Source organism: Clinocottus analis, unplaced genomic scaffold (genome assembly GCF_023055335.1).
Source record: "Clinocottus analis isolate CAN_PGR_092001 unplaced genomic scaffold, fCliAna1.0.p SCAF_4, whole genome shotgun sequence".
In the NCBI taxonomy this organism is placed as follows: Eukaryota; Metazoa; Chordata; class Actinopteri; order Perciformes; family Cottidae; genus Clinocottus; species Clinocottus analis.
Genome location: NW_027176153.1, coordinates 21,774,666 through 21,793,855, shown reverse-complemented (window position 1 = coordinate 21,793,855; position 19,190 = coordinate 21,774,666). Strand labels below are relative to the sequence as shown.

At 40.9% G+C, this 19,190-nt stretch overlaps 2 protein-coding genes across 2 annotated transcripts; both read right to left on the bottom strand.

Moving 5' to 3' along the window:
* Positions 1 to 904: 904 nt before the first annotated feature.
* On the bottom strand, positions 905 to 3,238 carry LOC137801057 (tubulin alpha chain-like). Its single transcript, XM_068598460.1, has 4 exons — positions 3,101 to 3,238; positions 2,352 to 2,574; positions 2,039 to 2,187; positions 905 to 1,929 (listed from the first exon to the last, which is right to left on the bottom strand). Exons 1-4 carry the CDS (start codon positions 3,101 to 3,103, stop codon positions 952 to 954), a joined length of 1,353 nt encoding a protein of 450 aa, XP_068454561.1. The 5' UTR covers positions 3,104 to 3,238; the 3' UTR covers positions 905 to 951.
* A 2,615-nt stretch (positions 3,239 to 5,853) lies between these two features.
* marchf9 (membrane-associated ring finger (C3HC4) 9) lies at positions 5,854 to 19,190 on the bottom strand. Its single transcript, XM_068598461.1, has 4 exons — positions 17,293 to 19,190; positions 10,036 to 10,191; positions 7,748 to 7,940; positions 5,854 to 7,183 (listed from the first exon to the last, which is right to left on the bottom strand). The coding sequence occupies exons 1-4, from the start codon at positions 17,626 to 17,628 to the stop codon at positions 6,852 to 6,854; spliced, it is 1,017 nt and encodes a 338-aa protein (XP_068454562.1). The 5' UTR covers positions 17,629 to 19,190; the 3' UTR covers positions 5,854 to 6,851.

Below are 19,190 nucleotides of genomic sequence, written 5' to 3'. Positions count from 1 at the left end.
ATAATCTAGCAATGGGTGTTTCCGGCTTTTCAAAATAAATCCAAATCAATCAATGATTTATAAAGAAGTCATTTGTGCTTCTTGGTCATTTAAAAAAACAACTATACTCGTATAACTATAGCTAATTGATTTTGTAAATACATATTGATCCAACAATTTGGACTACATGGTATAGCATGTCGAAAAAAGTCATAGTATGTGAAAAAAAGAGTATAACATATGGAAGAAAAACTAAGTACTAGACAATAGTAAGTTGAAAAAAGTATTTAAAAAAGTCATAGTATGTTGAAAGAATATACAAAAAGGTCATATAATTATTTTTTTTTAAGTGTGTACCATAGTATCCATCAGACTGCATACTGAAGACTAACATCAGTAATAACTTTTTTATATATATATCCTTGCACTCTGGCCATCACATTGCAGTTTTACAGAGTGCTGGATATGGATTTGATTGAACCAGTCATCTCTCTTCAATGTTGTGATTACTTACCTAGGTCATATCACAGGATACGTGGTAAATTGACAGTTACATAGTTAAAAGTTCATCACACTAACTTAAGTGAAGGTTTAGATTGTAGTTTTAAGAAGTGATATTGTTTAACAGAGAACAGGTTGGATAGCATGACCATTATTATCTTTAATAGACAAGTACTAATAACTTGTATCTATAAAGACCTGATATTGCAAATAAGACTGCAGCATCTTGGGACTTTATCTAAATAACTCAAGTCCCAATTATTTGGCAGTGTAACCGTTTCCAGTTTGATAATGACCTAGATGGCCTTATGCTTTTAGCAATAGTGACAATTTAAGATCCATGAAAACGATCTACATTGCATTCAAATGTCCATCAGTACGTTTGCCCTTTGGAAGGCATGTAGAAAAGACAGGAAACCAAAAGTCAAGTAACAAACTTTAATTCAGAGTTGAAAATGAAAACAATTTGTTTTAATACTCTTCTCCTTCCTCATCCTCATCTCCCACACTATCAGCACCAACTTCCTCATAATCCTTCTCCAGAGCTGCCATGTCCTCTCTGGCCTCAGAGAACTCTCCCTCCTCCATACCCTCACCCACATACCAGTGAACAAACGCACGCTTAGCGTACATCAGATCAAACTTGTGGTCAAGTCGAGCCCAGGCCTCTGCAATAGCAGTGGTGTTGCTCAGCATGCACACAGCCCTCTGGACCTTGGCCAGGTCTCCACCAGGAACTACAGTGGGCGGCTGGTAGTTGATGCCGACCTTGAAACCAGTGGGGCACCAGTCCACAAACTGGATGGAGCGCTTGGTTTTGATCGCGGCAATGGCAGCATTCACATCTTTGGGCACCACGTCACCACGGTACAAAAGGCAGCAAGCCATGTATTTACCATGGCGAGGATCACATTTCACAAATTGATTAGCTGGCTCAAAGCAGGCGTTAGTGATTTCTGACACTGTTAACTGCTCATGGTAAGCTTTCTCAGCAGAGATGACGGGGGCATAGGTGGCCAAGGGAAAGTGGATACGGGGATATGGCACCAAGTTGGTCTGGAACTCTGTCAGATCAACATTAAGGGCGCCATCGAAACGAAGGGAAGCAGTGATGGAGGACACAATCTGACTGATCAACCTGTTGAGGTTGCTGTAGGAGGGACGCTCAATATCGAGGTTTCTACAGCAGATATCGTAAATAGCCTCGTTGTCGACCATGAAGGCACAGTCAGAGTGATCCAGGGTGGTGTGGGTGGTCAGGATGGCATTGTAGGGCTCCACCACAGCGGTGGACACCTGGGGAGCTGGGTAGACTGAGAACTCCAGCTTGGACTTCTTGCCGTAGTCGACAGACAGACGCTCCATCAGCAGAGAGGTGAAACCAGAGCCGGTGCCACCGCCGAAGCTGTGGAAAACCAGGAAGCCCTGGAGGCCGGAGCACTGGTCCGACTGAGGGAAGAGAAGGAGATACAGTGGTTACATATGAGATACAGTCATGTCATTTAAATATATGAAATAAAAATTAGAAATGGATCCCTCCTGACATCATGTTACCCACCAGTTTGCGGATCCTGTCCAGCACGACGTCAATGATCTCTTTGCCGATGGTGTAGTGTCCACGTGCGTAATTGTTGGCAGCATCCTCTTTACCAGTGATCATTTGCTCAGGGTGGAACAGCTGACGGTAAGTCCCAGTTCGCACCTCATCTGAAGAGACAGTTTCAAATTAGAACTTGAGGGTTTGACTTCATGGAATAATTGCTATTGAGATATGTCATCTATTTTAATGATCGTTTCCCAATGACAGTGCACTCTAGGTTTCACTTTTAATTTGACTAATTTAATGTTCAGCCAGAAGTGATGACACTTACCGATGACAGTGGGCTCCAGGTCCACAAAAATTGCTCTGGGGACGTGCTTTCCGGCTCCAGTCTCACTGAAGAAGGTGTTGTAGGAATCATCTCCTCCTCCGGTGGACTTTCCACTGGGCATCTGTCCATCCGGCTGGATCCCATGCTCCAAGCAGTAAAGTTCCCAGCAGGCATTGCCAATCTGGACTCCGGCTTGGCCAACGTGCACTGAGATACACTCCCGCTGAAGGGAGGACAACAATTTGTAACTTGCATCATGAAATACATTTTTTTAACCGTGGCCAATTAGATCCTCGTTTACATGTTGAAGATGGCTCAAAAAGTTGGAGGGCTGGAGGTAGAAAAAGACCCTTCATAAAAAGGCACCAGATACCATAGCACCGTGACGTAGTCATCGGACTTTTGACGTACATGTAATAAATCAGTTAAGAAAAAATGGCTTATTAACTACAAATAATGGTGAAGACAGAATAATCATTTCATCTTGACGATATTGCACTGTAGTCTTGGTTATTCGTGGTCGGTCTCGGTCAATAGTAACGACAAAAATACACTGGCTGGACAGGCTTTGGCATAAAGACATGTGGCGTGTGGTCTACGCACGTGCAGTTTGTTTACATACAAAGTTGACCATACTAAGGGTCTTCTCAGTACAAGTAAAGCGGGAAATACGCTCGACGAAATATTAAAAAGTTCGTAAATAAACATTAACTAAGGGCGAAAAACACCTTAAATTTTGTTCAACTCACCATGTTTCCTGAAGACGAGAGTAAAGAGGAGGAAATACGAATGAAGAAGTCGATTAACTCTCACAGCAGCGCTTCAATGAGTGCTGCGTGAGACGCTATCGCGAATGTTAGCTGTGCGAGAGCATTTATACTCGGCTTCTTGGCTGGAGACAGTGGTTGAATCCGATTGGTCGAGAGTCACGAGAGCTGCTTCCCTATTGGTTAAACAAAACAGCTCCACTAACGCTGGTTCTGATAGGTCAGCCATGTCAGCTGTCAGCTTTGGCTTTCCTTGATAGGACGAGAGGTTGCCTTCTGTGTAACATACACAACAATCACATTCTTTTTGGAAAATTAGGTAATCAGTTCTGTGTGGTGTAATCCACATTATAACACGGGTAGATGAAATCAAGCATTCTGATTGGTTGAGAGTGAGCTATAACGTACGTACACCTGTTTACATTTACCTTAGCATTCCATATCAGTGCACACTGAAGTATTCAGCAGTGGTGATATGTAACTAAGTACATATACTCAAGTGATGTACTATGGAGAACTAAAGCTACCATCATAATAAACAAATGACTCAAGAAAAAATAAATACATTAAATAACAATAGGAAGAAAACTATAAACGAAAGTCTTAATTTACATATAAATCTGCAAGTTAGTTTGAAAATTGAAACATTTGATAAAACATTTTAACATCTTACTTAGGATTTCTAGGATAATTCAGTATACACTGCAAATACACTGCAATTCAAAGGCATTAGTCATGAAAGTTCTTTTGTGGGGTTTCTTGTCAGATATTGTACTAATGACATGTATTTTAACTGGAAAAGAAAAACATGCTTTGTGATATCCTCTTAATAGTTTATTATATTTGACATCCAACCTGGTGGTCGTATTTACCGTCACATCCTCTTTCTAGTGATCAGTGTGAAGCTTTACATGACTACTAACTGCTAATTTATTGAACAGTGAGTTTTTTTTTAATGTCCTGCAGAGAAAATAAATGGTTTAATATTGAAGGAGTGTGTGACCGGAGCAGGAGCAGCCACTGGGTGGAGACAAATACCAACTGATATTTTAGTTACTACTACATTTCAGGTAGACATTAATGTCAAGGTTTGAAATAAACAACACATAATCTGTTTTGACAAAGACTTTTCCTCTAGCTCCACCACGAGGCTGACATTTGTGCTGTTGTCTCGAGCACGTTGCCGTGCTTCTATTATTATTGAGCTTAAAGCGCTGTTGTCCTTTACAAAAGAGAGTGAACATGCTCTTTTTAAACCACTTTGGGTGGGATACATTAATAAATTATTTTTATATTGTTGTGGAGATAGTTGTGTGTCTGTATCACTTATGCTACTGAATGTCCAATAGTGTCATTACAACGTTCTTGATGTATTTTTGTAATCAATTTATCTGTTAATGGGTTTTGTTTGCTAATGTATTTGGTGTTATACAGCCTATGTTTTACAGTATTATTTTTGTTGTATGTCTTATTGGGTAAAAAGAAAATACTCCAAAGTTCTTACTGGTACTCAATTTGGTACAGAGAAAACATACAACCAACCACAGAAGTATTGTATATTTGGGTTAATATGGTATGGGGTACTAGGAAGCTTGAGGAAAACCATGTTACCAACACTGACACTCTCCAGAACATATAACATAATTGCATTATACAATATTTAATTGTAACGATATCCATCCAATATAAAGTCAGCCCTGTTGTCATTTTGGGAACATAACACATTGATATGATTGTCAATAACCCGTGCAACTAAGTTTTCTTACATTACTGGACTCTCTTTTCACTATAAAATACAATATTACTGCAGAGATTCTGCAGAATATCAGTGTTGTTGTATTCCCAAATGTTTTGTATACTACTGTACCCTGCAGGTTATGGACATACTAAAATGGAATTCATTTCTAACGTTCCTCTCAAACGTCCAATTGGGACTCCCTTGTTTCTTATCTGGATTTCTTCAACTGTATGAGAACTGATAATTATTATTTTGTCTGATTCAAACAAATTTGCCCAGTAAAACATGGAGCGGCATTATAACGTTGGGCTCAATATACATACTGTATAAATATTATATATATATATATATATATATATATATATATATATATATATATATATATATATATATATATATATATATATAAAGAGAAGAAAATTTGAATTTGAATCAATTTTGAATTTGAGAAATATATATTTTATAAATATTTTGTAAAATGACTTGAAATCAACATTTTTAAATTGTACTGGGGCTTCCACTGATGTTTATTTTCATAGTATTCTGCTTAATGATTTCCCAATTTAAAAGCGTGGTCAGTAAAATGCCCGAAAATAGTGAAATACGGCGATTAATGTGTTTTTGTCTGGTCCAAAACTCCAAACATATTCACATTACGATGGATAAGATGGATAACAGCAGCAAATTATTAATTGTTTTTTGCTTTAAAAAAAAAAGCTTATTTGATTATCAAAGTAGTCCATAATTAATTGATTCATGTACTATTTGTTTCAGCTCTACTGATCATATAATCACATCTGCTCACTAGTGATTTAATTTAACTACACTGAGGAGGAGTTTTAGCCGTTTTATGAATGAAAACAAATATTGAAAGTAAACGATATCCTATTGTGTTTCCCCATAAATTACATTCACACCAAAACCACGACAACACATTGGAACCAGATCACGCACGCTTTCAGCCGCAGGAAGAGTAATGAAGAGACAAGAGGGAGACTGAGTAGTAAGAGATCATCTGATCCCCATGTTTAATCCAATAGTTTACTTATTATCAAATCTGAATCAGCACACAGCAGCAACAATCTGTATTTTAGCTGAAATAGCTGTAACACACTGCCATTTGTCATGTTGACAAAAAGTTGGTGCAATGAACTCAGATGTTTCTAAAGTGTTTATTTTGGCAAGCACCATTGGAAATAGAGCAAATTTGTCATGTGCTTATGTTATGTGATGAAGAATAAAATTATATACCCATGCAAAATTCCCTGTGAAATGTACATACGTATCTTTATTGCAGAAAGGTTAAGTGTCACTGAAATCGTACAGATTTCTTTCATTTTTTTTAAAATCCTTTTTTCTTTTCTTTTCTTTTTTTTTTTTTTTTAAAACTTGTAATGACTTATTGATCAGTTGTCACCTCTGTGTTTGCCCTCATGTTGGTTTGTTTCAGTTTTCGGTCTATTTCCCAGCATCGGTTTGTCTTGTAGAAATTTTTAAAGATCATTATACATAGTTGTCTGGAAATGTTTGGCATGTATGGAGTTACACGATTTCCTCTAAAAATCATACATCCGTACAAAAACAAAGTGAGTAAAAAAACACAAAAAAAAGAATAGATACAAATCAAACCAAGAGGATCAAATCAAAGAGAAATGTCTGTGCATCCTGATATTGGAACTGGAAAAAACGTCTCGCCATCTTGGATTCAGTTATAAAGCCTGTGTACACTTTTTTTTTTTTCCTCCACACATTTCCATGTCTTTTAATGCATCCTTACTTTCGGTTAATTATTGAAAAGGAGCTTCCTTTTGTCGTACGAAACGAGAGGAAAAATCCTCAAGTGTCCGTTGACGCGGCCTCGCAGGACTCCTGTCGTCTACACGAGTCTGTAGTACTCAACATGAGGTCCGTGAGTCCCGTCCTCTCATTTACATCTCGACACACTAGTCGAGGTCGCTCCTCAACCACACGCGTGTGCGCTCCCCGGGCCTCGACTCATACCGTGGTCACCCTCATCACCACTTCCCGGTTGCCGGCGGCGCTGATCCGAGGGCTGTTGGGCCGCAGTTGGCTCAGGATGTGCAAGATGGTGTATCCGCAGTGGTGGTTCAGAATAGTTCTTAACCTCCTGCTCTGTCGCCCGCCGCTGCTGCTGGCCAGGCCGTGAGGGTTACCCCGAGAGCTGCCGGCCCTCGATTTGCTGCTCGAGCTCAGCGGGTCGCCCAAGTCCTTTGATTTCTCATAGTTCAGTACTTTCCACTGTTGATTGACAGCCTGCCATCGTTTGAAGATCCGATACACTGACGATCCCTCGTGGATGATGAGGCCTGGGCAGGAAAGAAGGAGAGTGAAATGACAGGGCCTGAATGAATCTCCACGACTGCTTTACATCAGATATATCGTGCTTAAAAAGGCTGCAACCGGCATCATAGCAGGTAGGAACTTTCCATCTCAGCCGAGACAGTTGGCAATAATCACCGTGCAGATATCTGATGCCATCTGTTCCCTGTGTTGTTTTACACGAGCAACTCACAACTACACAAGAAGCGTCAGCCAGGTCGCTCCCTGGAAAACAGAGGCTCTTGTTCTCGGTGACATCTTAGAAATGTGCTTTTATAGTGTCGTCTTTCTACTTTTGCACCATGCAACTGAATACATGTTTTTTTAGTTTGTCCTTGCATAGTGCAACCTATGTTTATAAATATATATTTTTGTTTTATTGTTGCATAATGTATGTCTTCGTGCTCCGTAACCTAAACCTTCTACCACACCCAACTTTTCACGTGATATTCTTATACACTTGGTCAATAGCTGCCGCAGCCAAAGCTATTAATATAATACTGGCGTGTGATTTAATGTTTGCCCGTCTTGGCGTCCACGTCGTCCTTTACCTATGCACACGATATCCATGAAGCCGTACATGCCGTAGCAGATTTGGAAGAGCAGGTCCTGACGTTGCCACTTGGCCGAGGGGCTGAGGGAGGACCAGATGAGCCAGGAGATGCTGGCGATGAGGAAAAGGGAGCCCAGGATGATGGCCGCTATCTGCACCTTCTCTATCACCGTCAGAGAGATGGCCTGCCACTGGAGGAGGAGAAAGAAGTCTAAGTGAGCGGTGAGAGAAGAACTCTGATTCTTTACTGAAGCCGCTTAAAACTGTGGAACCAATGTTGGCTCCAGACCTCCTTTTCCCTGTGTTTGAGTGTTTTTCCCTGTGTTTGAGTGTTTTTCCCTGTGTTTGAGTCGTCGTAGGGATACCTAAATTTAATCCAATACTTGTGTTTATTGTATTTATTTGTTCAGCAAAGTCTTGGGACAAAAATGTATATCTGCAAAATGAAAAAAAAAACTTGTAAAAGATATTTTGATCGTCACTATGAACATCCAGCATGATATGAGCCAGATTCCCCAAAAATGCTTCCTGGAGCGGTCAATAAGACACCTTTTTGGAAAGATTATGACCTAAAGAATTGAAATCTGCAACAAAAATCACAATAAAACAAAGTTATGGTCTGTGAGGAAGCAGTTTCAGTCAAAGAACTTTGTCGTTCGTTTAAAAAAATGGAAAAATTACATTTAATTAAAGTTAAATCAAGTCACAAATCTGAGATGAGATAGAAGAGAAAAGAAAAACTTTTATTTAATCTTTAACCTTTTTTGGACACTTTTACTATTATTATTATTATTATATGTTAATGTGTCTAAGCTTACCATCTAACACACTTAACTATTACTTTTAGCCGACTATCTCGACTTCTCAAAACATTTTTGTTTTGTCAAATTAGTTGTACTATACTCCACAATTTTTTTTGCACACTCTGTTTGAACTTAAATGAATTATGAATTTCCTGAAATATACATTGCACAACACACACACACACACACACACACACACACACACACACACACACACACACACACACACACATGGCAACTTCTCAATAGGTTTCAGAGTCATTGGCTGCCTCTGAACAGGAGGGCAGAAGGACAGTGACGCAGAGGGAAAATGTGTCAGCACAATATGGCAAACAGTCCTCACACCACAGCGACGGCCTGAGATTTGTTCTCAGAGAGTGTTGGTCTGATGCGGCAGCGCTTGTATGTTGTACGCGTGTTATTATGAAACGTCCCTGTCAGCACCAACTTTAGCTTTGTTCTCCCTCACGATGAACTCTCCCCGCCTCAGTCGCGTATTCATGGGCTTTAAAAAACACTCACAGAACATGACAACGTGTGTGTTTACCTGAGTCACATACTCTATCTGTGTCTTGTTTATGTTCAATAAATGAACCATGTATCTTGTAACCCTGTAACCTCTTTGTAGAATTAAAAAAAAACATTACGAGGCGACTAAATTAAATCTCATGAGCATCTTGACACTGATTCACTGGACCGGCTCAGTTCAGCTCTGCGGTGGATTTTCAGAATTTATGGTCCTTAGATCTTCCACTTAAAGGATCAGTGCCAAAGATCAATAAGTTCAAGATTCAAGATGTTCTTACTGTCATATGCACAGATAACTATGGAAGCCCATTTTTGCCCAAAAAAAACCAAGTAATAGTTATGATTTAAAAAAAAAATGTTTGGGCGGAAATGGGCTTCCATAGAAACAGACAGTTATTCAAAACAATGAAAAGCTTATTGCTCGGTCCTACTAACACAGGGTTACAATAAACTTAAGGTAAAAAAATAAATAAATAAGGTACAAAATTATAAAATATATAACAGTATAGCAGTAAAATATGATAAAAGTATTGCTATGATAAATATGATATATATGAAGTAAGATCTGCATTTAATAGTTAAAATAGTATTTTATATAGCATAAAATGGTTATATGTATTATGTGTATATAATAATATTCAGCTATTGTAGATTATTTATTGTTTTTGTATTACTGTTTATTATTTATATTACTTTAAATATACTTTTGTGCATTGTAACCCTTTGCTGCTGTAATCCTGCCAATTCCCCCACTTCGGGAATAAAGGATTATCTTATTTTATGTAAAATGTTACTCCTGTAAAGGTACAGAAGTATCAGCATCACCGTACCTAAAGTACAAAAAGTCCTTTTCATGCAGAAGTGTTTGGCCTCGTTTTCGCCCCAAAATGAGTTTTTCTTTGAGTTAAAATCATTTTCCCCCACAGATCTGTTGGTGTGTGTCCCTCCACGTTACCTGGAGGGGGTTCTTGGTGCTGATGGCCAGGACCTGGTACTTGAAGTAGCAGAGCTCGCAGCTCCAGGAGCCCCTCTCGCTGATCCAGCGGATGAGACAGGGCTGATGGGTGCAGCGCACGGAGCCGTTACAGCGGCAGGGGTTCAACAGTTCGCCCTGCGGGACGGACAGAGCATGAGGAGGTCACGGGATGAACAAATATTGTTTTCATATTTTCAAAAAAAATCTATTCTGATTGCATTTCCGCAGGGGAAATAAAGGGATATTAGTTTTTCCAATTTAGAGTGCAAATAAGAAAACAAACAGAGACGCTGCTTCAAATACAAAACACATGTGTTTATGCAGGGACTGTATACAATGTATTGTAGACGGATGGAAGGCGGAACTTTTCACATTTATTTGAGTCAGACTTTCAAAAGCACATCCTAATCGAATATTATTTTACCAATACACATTCATTTGAATTCAAGGCAAACCAAATAATCTGTGCCTTTTAGTAAGAATTCCTGCTTCTCTCAAGTTCATGACTTAAGTATAGATTTGGTTTTATATGTAGATAAATATACAAAGCTTAAAGTGTCTTGTGGCTACAGTTTAGTTAATTGTGAAAAAGCGGATGATTACATTTGTGAGTTCAACTGAAAACGCAGGGAAGGATCATATTAGATCATATCTGAGATCATATGCTTCATCTCTCAACACTGATGGTGCTTAACCTACATGTTACACTAACTTCATATGGTACATTTAATTTACTACAGATCTACAAGAGATAAGACAGCCATGTTGGCTCCTTGTGAAAAGATTGCTCCTTTGTGACCAGTTAGCGCACCATTTTAATTCATTTTGAACGTCATAAACATCACAAGAAATATACTCTGCTTTAAGCAAGTATTAAAATGGCCCTTCTCCTTTTTTGACCCCACCCCATATCTAATAATTTCGGTAGAGTCTCTAAGAAACAGGTTAGTGTCTCTTCTGCACCTGAAGCGTGTTGGCATTTTCACCACATTAAGGATGACCACATTCAGGCTGTCATCACCGCTCAGCGTCAAACATCCATTTTTTTTTTTTGTCAGAAGGCTTTAAATTTGTCGGCATGTTTCACCTCAGAGGTCAGCAAAGTTCTCCCTTAATTTAAAAAAAAAACAAAAAAAACCCTGAAAAACCTAAAACCACACGCATGCATCACAAATGAATGAAAGCACCGGTGTTGGGCGCATCAGCGTGAATCGGTTGGCGGAGGGGAACGTTAGCGACAGCAGCAGAGGAGCGGCGGCGCTTCAAAGGCTGACAGGTGGAGGAGAGACGAGCCGCCGCCGATTCACACAAACTCTGAGTGAACTCGCTGCAAACTTCCATCTCCCAGACATCAAACGTACGTATTGACTGTCGGGAGCGTTCACTTCAGAGGTGTTGAAGTCTAAAAAAGCTTTAACTGTTTGTAAACTGCACTGAAGTGTAAAACATGGACCAGATGTCTTGATGGAAATGTAAACAGCAACAACTGGATATTTATCTTTCCTGCTGAGAGATTGATGAGAAGATTGACGTCACTCTCATGTCTGTTGTGCACCAATCTGGAGCCAGTTAGCTTAGCTTAGCATGAAGACTAAAATCAAAATAAAGACTAAAGACTAGAAATAAAGTGCAATTTTTAGATGCTTATACTTGACATTTTATGCCATTTTAACATATACTACATTTTAGAAGCGAATATAGTACTTTTTTTTTTCTCCACCGCATTTATTTGATATATTTACTATAAATTATGGATTACGGTTTATAAAAAATAGCTGCAAACTTTCATCTCCCAGACATCAAAACATACATATTGACTGTCGGGAGCGTTCACTTCAGAGGTGTTGAAGTCTAAAACGCATTAACTGTAAACTGCAAACTGAAGTGTAAAATGTGGACCAGATGTATTGATGGAAATGTAAAAGCAACAACTGGATATTTATCTTTCCTGCTGGGAGATTGACGAGAAGATTGGTGTCGCTCTCATGTCTGTTAACCCTGTGGGCCTGCGTGTAAGATGCATATCCATGTTTTACATGAGACACTCCAGGACAACGTTAGCTCTCTATGTAGTGAGGCACCATTGTTATCAGGAAAAAGTGTAAAGAGATTTTCTTGAGTATTCATTGGTCTGTTTTTTTTCACAAAATGTTGAATACAATTTGACCAATCACAGTAAAGGATTTTGTGTGACGAGTACTTTTTTTTTTCACCGCCAATGCCCCTAACTCGCCGTGTGGGTCGCGTCAGATGTCGCGGGAGGAAGGAAGGCAGCGGAAGCAGGAAGTCTGCCGTTTCCGGTAGAAGTTGAACCATATTTCCGGGATGTATTATCGAGAAGATATGAATATTTACAAAACGTAAACAATGTGAAAATGCGGATCTGCGTCGGGAAGCTGGAGCCAGTTAGCTTAGCTTAGCATGAAGACTAAAAATCAGTTGGAAGCAGCACTTTGTCCGAAAAGAACAAAACCTGCTGCTAAAACCTGACTGTCTCTCTAAAACTGCCTGGAAGTCACTAAAACAGTCCAACACACCCTACAAATCACTTCTTTTTTTAGTAATCCCCCCACCAAAAAAAAAATCCTGTGTTAATTAGTGAGCTCCAGATATCAACCTTCCACCAAACTCCCCGTAGGACAGCAAACAAAAGATGAACAGAGCATTATGGGATTATTTACTGTAATCTAATTACTGGATTTTAAATGATGATCCCTAACATTACTGCTACCAAAAACAAGTAATTACTTTACTTCCCAACAATAACAGCTGAAGTACAGAGGACTGCGTTGACACAAATAATACTTCCTCTTTTTTTCTGTCCGCACTGTGTCGGTCCCCCATCTGGCTTGTTTGACCTTCCCATTTGTAATAAAAGTATTCAAGTGTCCCAGCACATAAAAGATTGGATTTAGCAGATGAGCCACATGCCACTCATAAACTTTAAAATAACTTGCCTGCTGACATTATAAAGATAACACAGAGAAGGTCAGAAGGATATGGAAAACTAAATAAAAACCATATGAAAGCAAACATTTCTGAAATGTCAAGCCGTCGTTGGAAAGTGTGCGTGTGTGAGGAAACATTTTCCAGCTTGTATGAGGACGTTAATGCCACGATCAGCTCGAGCCAAATAAAAACAAAGACCTTTTAAAAGATGTGATCACGATTTTAAGCCATCACCTTCAACAGAAACCGTTTAAGCATAAAAATGTGATGTCTGAAGTCATGTCTCCTCTAAAGAGGAACACGTCCTGGAGCGACTTTAATGAGTAAGAGGCACCATATTTTAGAAAAGCGATTCTATAAAACAGATAAATAAAAGCTCATGTTATTTGAATTCACGAAACTTCAAATTGTCTCTTGAATTCGTCCCAAAAAAAGCTTCAAGATCTCTGAAGGAGCTTTGTTTGACGTTCACATGGTCATTGATTTAAAAAGGTTCTTTTTTTTTATAAATTAACTGACGGTTTACATTGATAACTATTAAAAATCCTACGAGTAAAGAAACTATGTAATTGAACTGAATCAAATTAAATAGATGAACTCCAACAGCAATTAACGAAATAAAGATAGAAGTAACACACTCACACACACACACACGCACACATAGGTCTATATATTTTTGTAATGTGACTTTTCTATTTATAGTTTCTGGTTTTGAGAGTGCACCCCTCCACCTGAAGGTAACAAACAGGAGAGAAAAGGCATGAAGGTCACATCTGGGCGAGCGGGAGTTATTGATGCTCAAATAAAACTAGAACGTGTGGAGTTACACTGTGTGTGAACAAAGCGGTGAAGTCGACTGTAAAACAACATCACAATTCACCTGCTTCATTTGAAGGGATAAAGATGCTGTTTTTCTATATTTTTTGTTATTGCGGACAAATCCTGTGAAAAGACCCAAACCAACAACGTGACTCCAACTGAAAAATTTACAAAAAAGAGTTAAATCATTTCCTCAAATAGCTGGTAGTTCCTGTCAAACCTTACTCAAACAGGAGGAAGTCGTGTATTTTGGTGGGGACCATTTCCAGCAGTGATTAAATCCACATTTGGTGCTCCAGTGAGTTATCCGGAGAGCAAAAGAAACTTCAGCGAACGGGTGAACAAAAGATTGGACGTTTTTTCGACGTCGCTGTTCGTTTCTCATTCCCTGCTGACGGTCATCTGGTTCTTTTAACTCTGGCAACGAAGGCCCTGGATGAATATTTATAATAACAATTAATAATAATAATTAATTAAACCCAAACCAAAATGGTTTTAGAAGACCTTAAGCTTCCCTCAACATTTGTGAAAAATCCTTCACTCAATTAAATTTTTAGATGCTTGAATTTCCATTTTATGCCATTTTTAACTTCTACTACATTTTAGAAGTGAATATAGTACTTTTTTTTTTCCCTCCACTACATTTATTTAATATAGTTACTATAAATTATGAATTAGGCAACCCAGCAGTTTATAAAAAATAAAATAGCATAGCTCCACTTTTACAGTACATTAAACATTAAAGTGATGAACACATCAATGCGTTGATAACTCGATACATCAATGCAGTTTTGCATAATGAGTACTTTTACTTTCGTCACTTTAAGTGTACGTAAAAAGTAATATTTTCGTTTGCAGGACTTTTACTTGTATGTCCACTGTAGTAAAATATCTGATTACTACTACAGCTCAGAAAATGCTTCTATGTGTTGTCGCACAAATAAACTTTCTTGTGTATTTTCTTGATTAATTTAGAGGACTTGTGTTTGAAATCCCTCGATGACGGAAGCTACATGGCACGGGGGGGGGGGGGGGGGGGGTGAAATATGTATAGATATATCAGGCTTTAGATATGCATGCACGCGCAAACACACACACACACACACACACACACAGCTCAGTTGGTCTGGCGTGGGTTTGTCCCTCAAGGCGACTTCACAGAGCATGAAGGTGTTAATTTGGTGTGTCACATCTGACTAAGAAAATGGTTTTCCTCCTCAGCTGTAACCTTTAGACAAAAAAGACCTCCCCCCTCCCCCGCCCCTCCCTTGAGCAGCAGACTGTGTGTCACTGTGGAACCACGCTGTTGGGCACTGCAAGTGAAAAGGGCAGGCAGGGGTGATCACCACCGCCGCCGCCGCCGCCGCCGCCGCCACTTCCACCACTTCCACCACTTCCACCACTCCTCCTCACTGCAACATGGCCAGTGGCCTCTCTCCAACACGGCCCGCCCCTCCAGCGGGCTCCGTGTGAATCCAGACCTACTGTACGTCGACACACACACACACACACACACACACACACTGCTGACACCTTTGACAGACAGTTAATAAGGATTCTCACTCGATGCAGCCCACAGAGCAAGGTGATTATGTCTGCAGGTAATTGGCCTGCTGACAGCGACATGATCCCGGCCCCTGTTGAGACCTGCTTGAATAATGAAATAACAATAAAATGGTAAATGTGAACCCCCCACCTCCTCCCCCCACCCCTCTCCCTACACGCACACACACTCACACACACACATGGGGATGTATAAGGTGCTTTGAGTCCCGTGCAGGCAAAGAAATAGAAGTTATGATATATAGTGTAGTCTCAGGGTTCCCCTCAGTGCTTTGTTTGCTTGCTCTTTGTCTGTGTCTAGAAGTGGCAGCTCAGAGCCACGTTGCACGATGAGTCACCTTGCTGGAGTGCCCTAAGTCCCAAACATCAACCTTTTATTAAAGGAGGATCTTTGAGTGGGCAAGACAGCTACCTGGAGTTGATCCCCAACTGTGACATCAAATGACTTCACATCCCCAACAAGCCGAAACTGATTTGTGCTGTCTGTGCTGTGGCGCTCCAGTTTACTATGTCCCACAATAGAAACTCGAAGGCAGATGTCATGAATTAGCACATGGGCTGTAATAACACTCGGTCTATACGCCTATAAGTGACTAAATGGTAATATCCATCTGTGCTCCAACAGGATTTACAGTGTTTTCTAGTTAGCTCAGGCTTCACGACTACCTGCTTAGCCAGGCGGCACAGGTTTCTGCACATCTGGTGAGATCGACATTTGGCCACAGACCAACAAATATGCACTGCTTAGTGTTTTGTTTGGGGCTCTGGGAACAAAAAAATCTAGCAGAGAGGAGGAGGAGTAGGAGGAGGAGGAGGAGGAGGAGGAGGAGGAGGAAGAGAAGAGAGACTGTGAGTAGAGTAGAAATAGATCACAAAAAAAGGATGACAAATTCATCTAAGTTGTCATCTATCGTCACAGTCAACACCATTGTCTGGCCGGGAACTGTGATTGTCACAAGATTATTAGCTGATCATCCTGTTCTGTGACACATGCGGACAGGGGACAGTTCATTTAAATTTACAAAATGTTTGTGACTCATGCATATTCAGGCCCTCTCACTCTATTTGTCATCCTGCAGACCTAATTGGCTAACTTTCTTTGTTGCTATGCCGGCCGGGTTTCAGATGTGTGTGTGTGTGTGTGTGTGTGTGTGTGTGTGTGTGTGTGAGTGTGTGTGTGTGTGTGTGTGTGTGTGTGTGTGTGTGTGTGTGTGCGTGTGTGTGTGTGTGTGTGTGTGTGTGTGTGTGTGTGTGTGTGCACGGCTGCCTCTCCGTCACCGATTAGCTTAGCTATGAAAACAGTGTTATTTAGACAACTATCACTGAGCGATCGTTAGCAAAATTATACAATATTTGACTCTAAATCGAGGGTTTCAGAGACAGAGGGTGCTTTTTATTCAAAGCCCTGAAAGCAATTTGTGCTTTTAAGCTTTTTGAAAAAATGAATTTGTCCATTTTACATGATTCAAATAGTGGCTTCATCCTAAAGGAGGTACTTGAGGATGAAGATGTGAAGAAAGGGAGAGAGGGAGGGAGAGAGAGAGAAGGAGAGAGAGAGAGAGAGGGAGAGAGAGCGAGGATATATGGTTGTTGAATCCTCTGAATGAGAGATATATACACTATGATTTTCAATCAAAAAAAATTATCTAAAATTCAAAATGGCAGAGTACACTAAAGAACTTAAAATATGACCACTTCCTGGAGAAAAAAAACAAACAATAAAAATCCTGCACTCGTGCATGGTGAAATGGCTCTCCACAGCAACACAAAGGCTCAGCAGCACATTTCAAGCACAGAAACAAACAGTGTGTCTGATCCACAGGAGGAAGAGGAGGAGGAGGAAGAGGAGGAGGAGGCATCAGCAACATACACATATAGGAAGCATCGCCCTGCTTGCATGTCTACCTGCTCTAGGCCTTGGAAACAGATCCGGCACTGGGGGCTCCGCATGCTGCTGCTGGTGCTGGCCAGAGACACCGCGTCCAGGCCCACTTGCAGCTTGGGCTCCTTGTCCTCAAACGCCAGGCTCCGGGGCCGCGGGTCGCTGCCGTAGTACTCCTCCTCGTCATCCCGGGAATGGCAGTCGACGAAAGGCGGCCAACCGCAGCCGCCCATCCCCAGACCTCGCATGGTGGTTCCGGGCCGTCTCTCGGTGTCTGAGCCGGACTGTCTCGAATCGGATCGCATAAACACCAGGACTTTCAGTTCATTAAAAAACATGCGGATCCGATACTTGAACATGTTTGGCTACATAAAGAATCCGCCAGACTGAAATAAATGATATGAAGTGTTTTGTTTCACCTCTCTCCCTCTATTAACCTGTATTAGTATTCTTAATATTAGTATTCAAACACCCAATCGGTTCCTTGTCATTGTGCTATTTTCATCAAGACCACAAGCAGCGTGTCAATTGGAAATCCAGAGAAATAAAGGCTCTCGCCCCACTGATGGCATGTGTGTCTAAGCCAATGCGGATGAAAGATTTTCCCTTTCAGCTGGCCGACACACTCTTTCAATATTCATTTCTCAAACAACTCGGTAAACGCTGTCTATCGATGCATCTTCCACCGCGCCAACCCAACACACTACAACTTGTACAGGTTTTTGATTTCCACGGTCCATTTTTCTTCAAAGACACATTTTTTCAGATGCACTGGGCTTGCAGCAAAAAATAGCCTACATGTTTTGCTACCCAAAGCAGAAGACCGCGAGAGAGTGGACGAGTGGAAGAGAGAGCAACACAGAGCCAGGAAATAGAAGATGGGCTGTAAAATACAACGACCTGCCATCCATACAGTCACATCTGGGACTCTTGTCAAGAATCATAATCCAAAAGGAAAATGAGAGATGAAATGGAAGTTGGATTTGGAGAATTATAATATGTTTTTGTTTTTTTTGTCCCTTCACTGTAGCATCCCAAGCGTTAGATCATGGTCCATTTTTTTCCCTCTCCCCCTCTTTCTCTCTCTATTTCATCTCCTTTTTGTAAAACCTCCACGAAGAATCCGAGCCATTCACCCCGGCAATCCACGTCGAGATCAAAAACACAATCCGTTTCATTTTTTTTCTTCTTCTTCTGTCTCTCAGAAGGCTATCGCCTGGAAACACGGCCGCACAAAAACACCCGAAAGCCCCATGTTTCCCATCTTCGCCTCGATGTCCATCAGCATTTCATCGCGAGCCCCCCCAAAAAATACGGTCAACGCGAGAGAGGGAGAGAGGGAGAAAGAGAGAGAGGGAGAGAGAGAGAGAGAGAGAGAGAGGGGGGCAGAATAATAGAGGCACCCTGCGATTTTTCTAATTGGAGAGACAGACGGACAAGGCGCATGGAGATGTCTTCAAATCCGAGAGCAATTACACGGCAGTAATGGCATTGATTATTGGATCAGATAGATGGCGGTGATGATACTGCTGGCGCTGATTTTCCTCCTCGAAATGGTCGGCTTGGAGATTGAACCACGCAGCAGCTACTTCCGGAATAGGGAGAAGAAGGAGAAGAAGAAGAAGAAGAAGAAGAAGAAACAAGCATCCTGTAAACAAGTCCGTATTTTTTTTTTTTTTTTAATCTGGTCATCCATTCGCCTCCGATGGGTGACGCGCCTCTCCCAGTGCTCCCAGCAGCTGGGCAGGAAAGGAGCTCTTATTGTTGACCAGCCAGCACTGTCCAGGGTGCTGATCTCCCTCTGCTGACGTGTGCGCTGCAGCCACATGAACCGGGAGCCCGCGAAGTACGAACCGGACCTGGACCCCTCCGTTAATGTGCGCGCCCGCACGCATGCACGTGTGTGAGGGTGTGCGTGTGT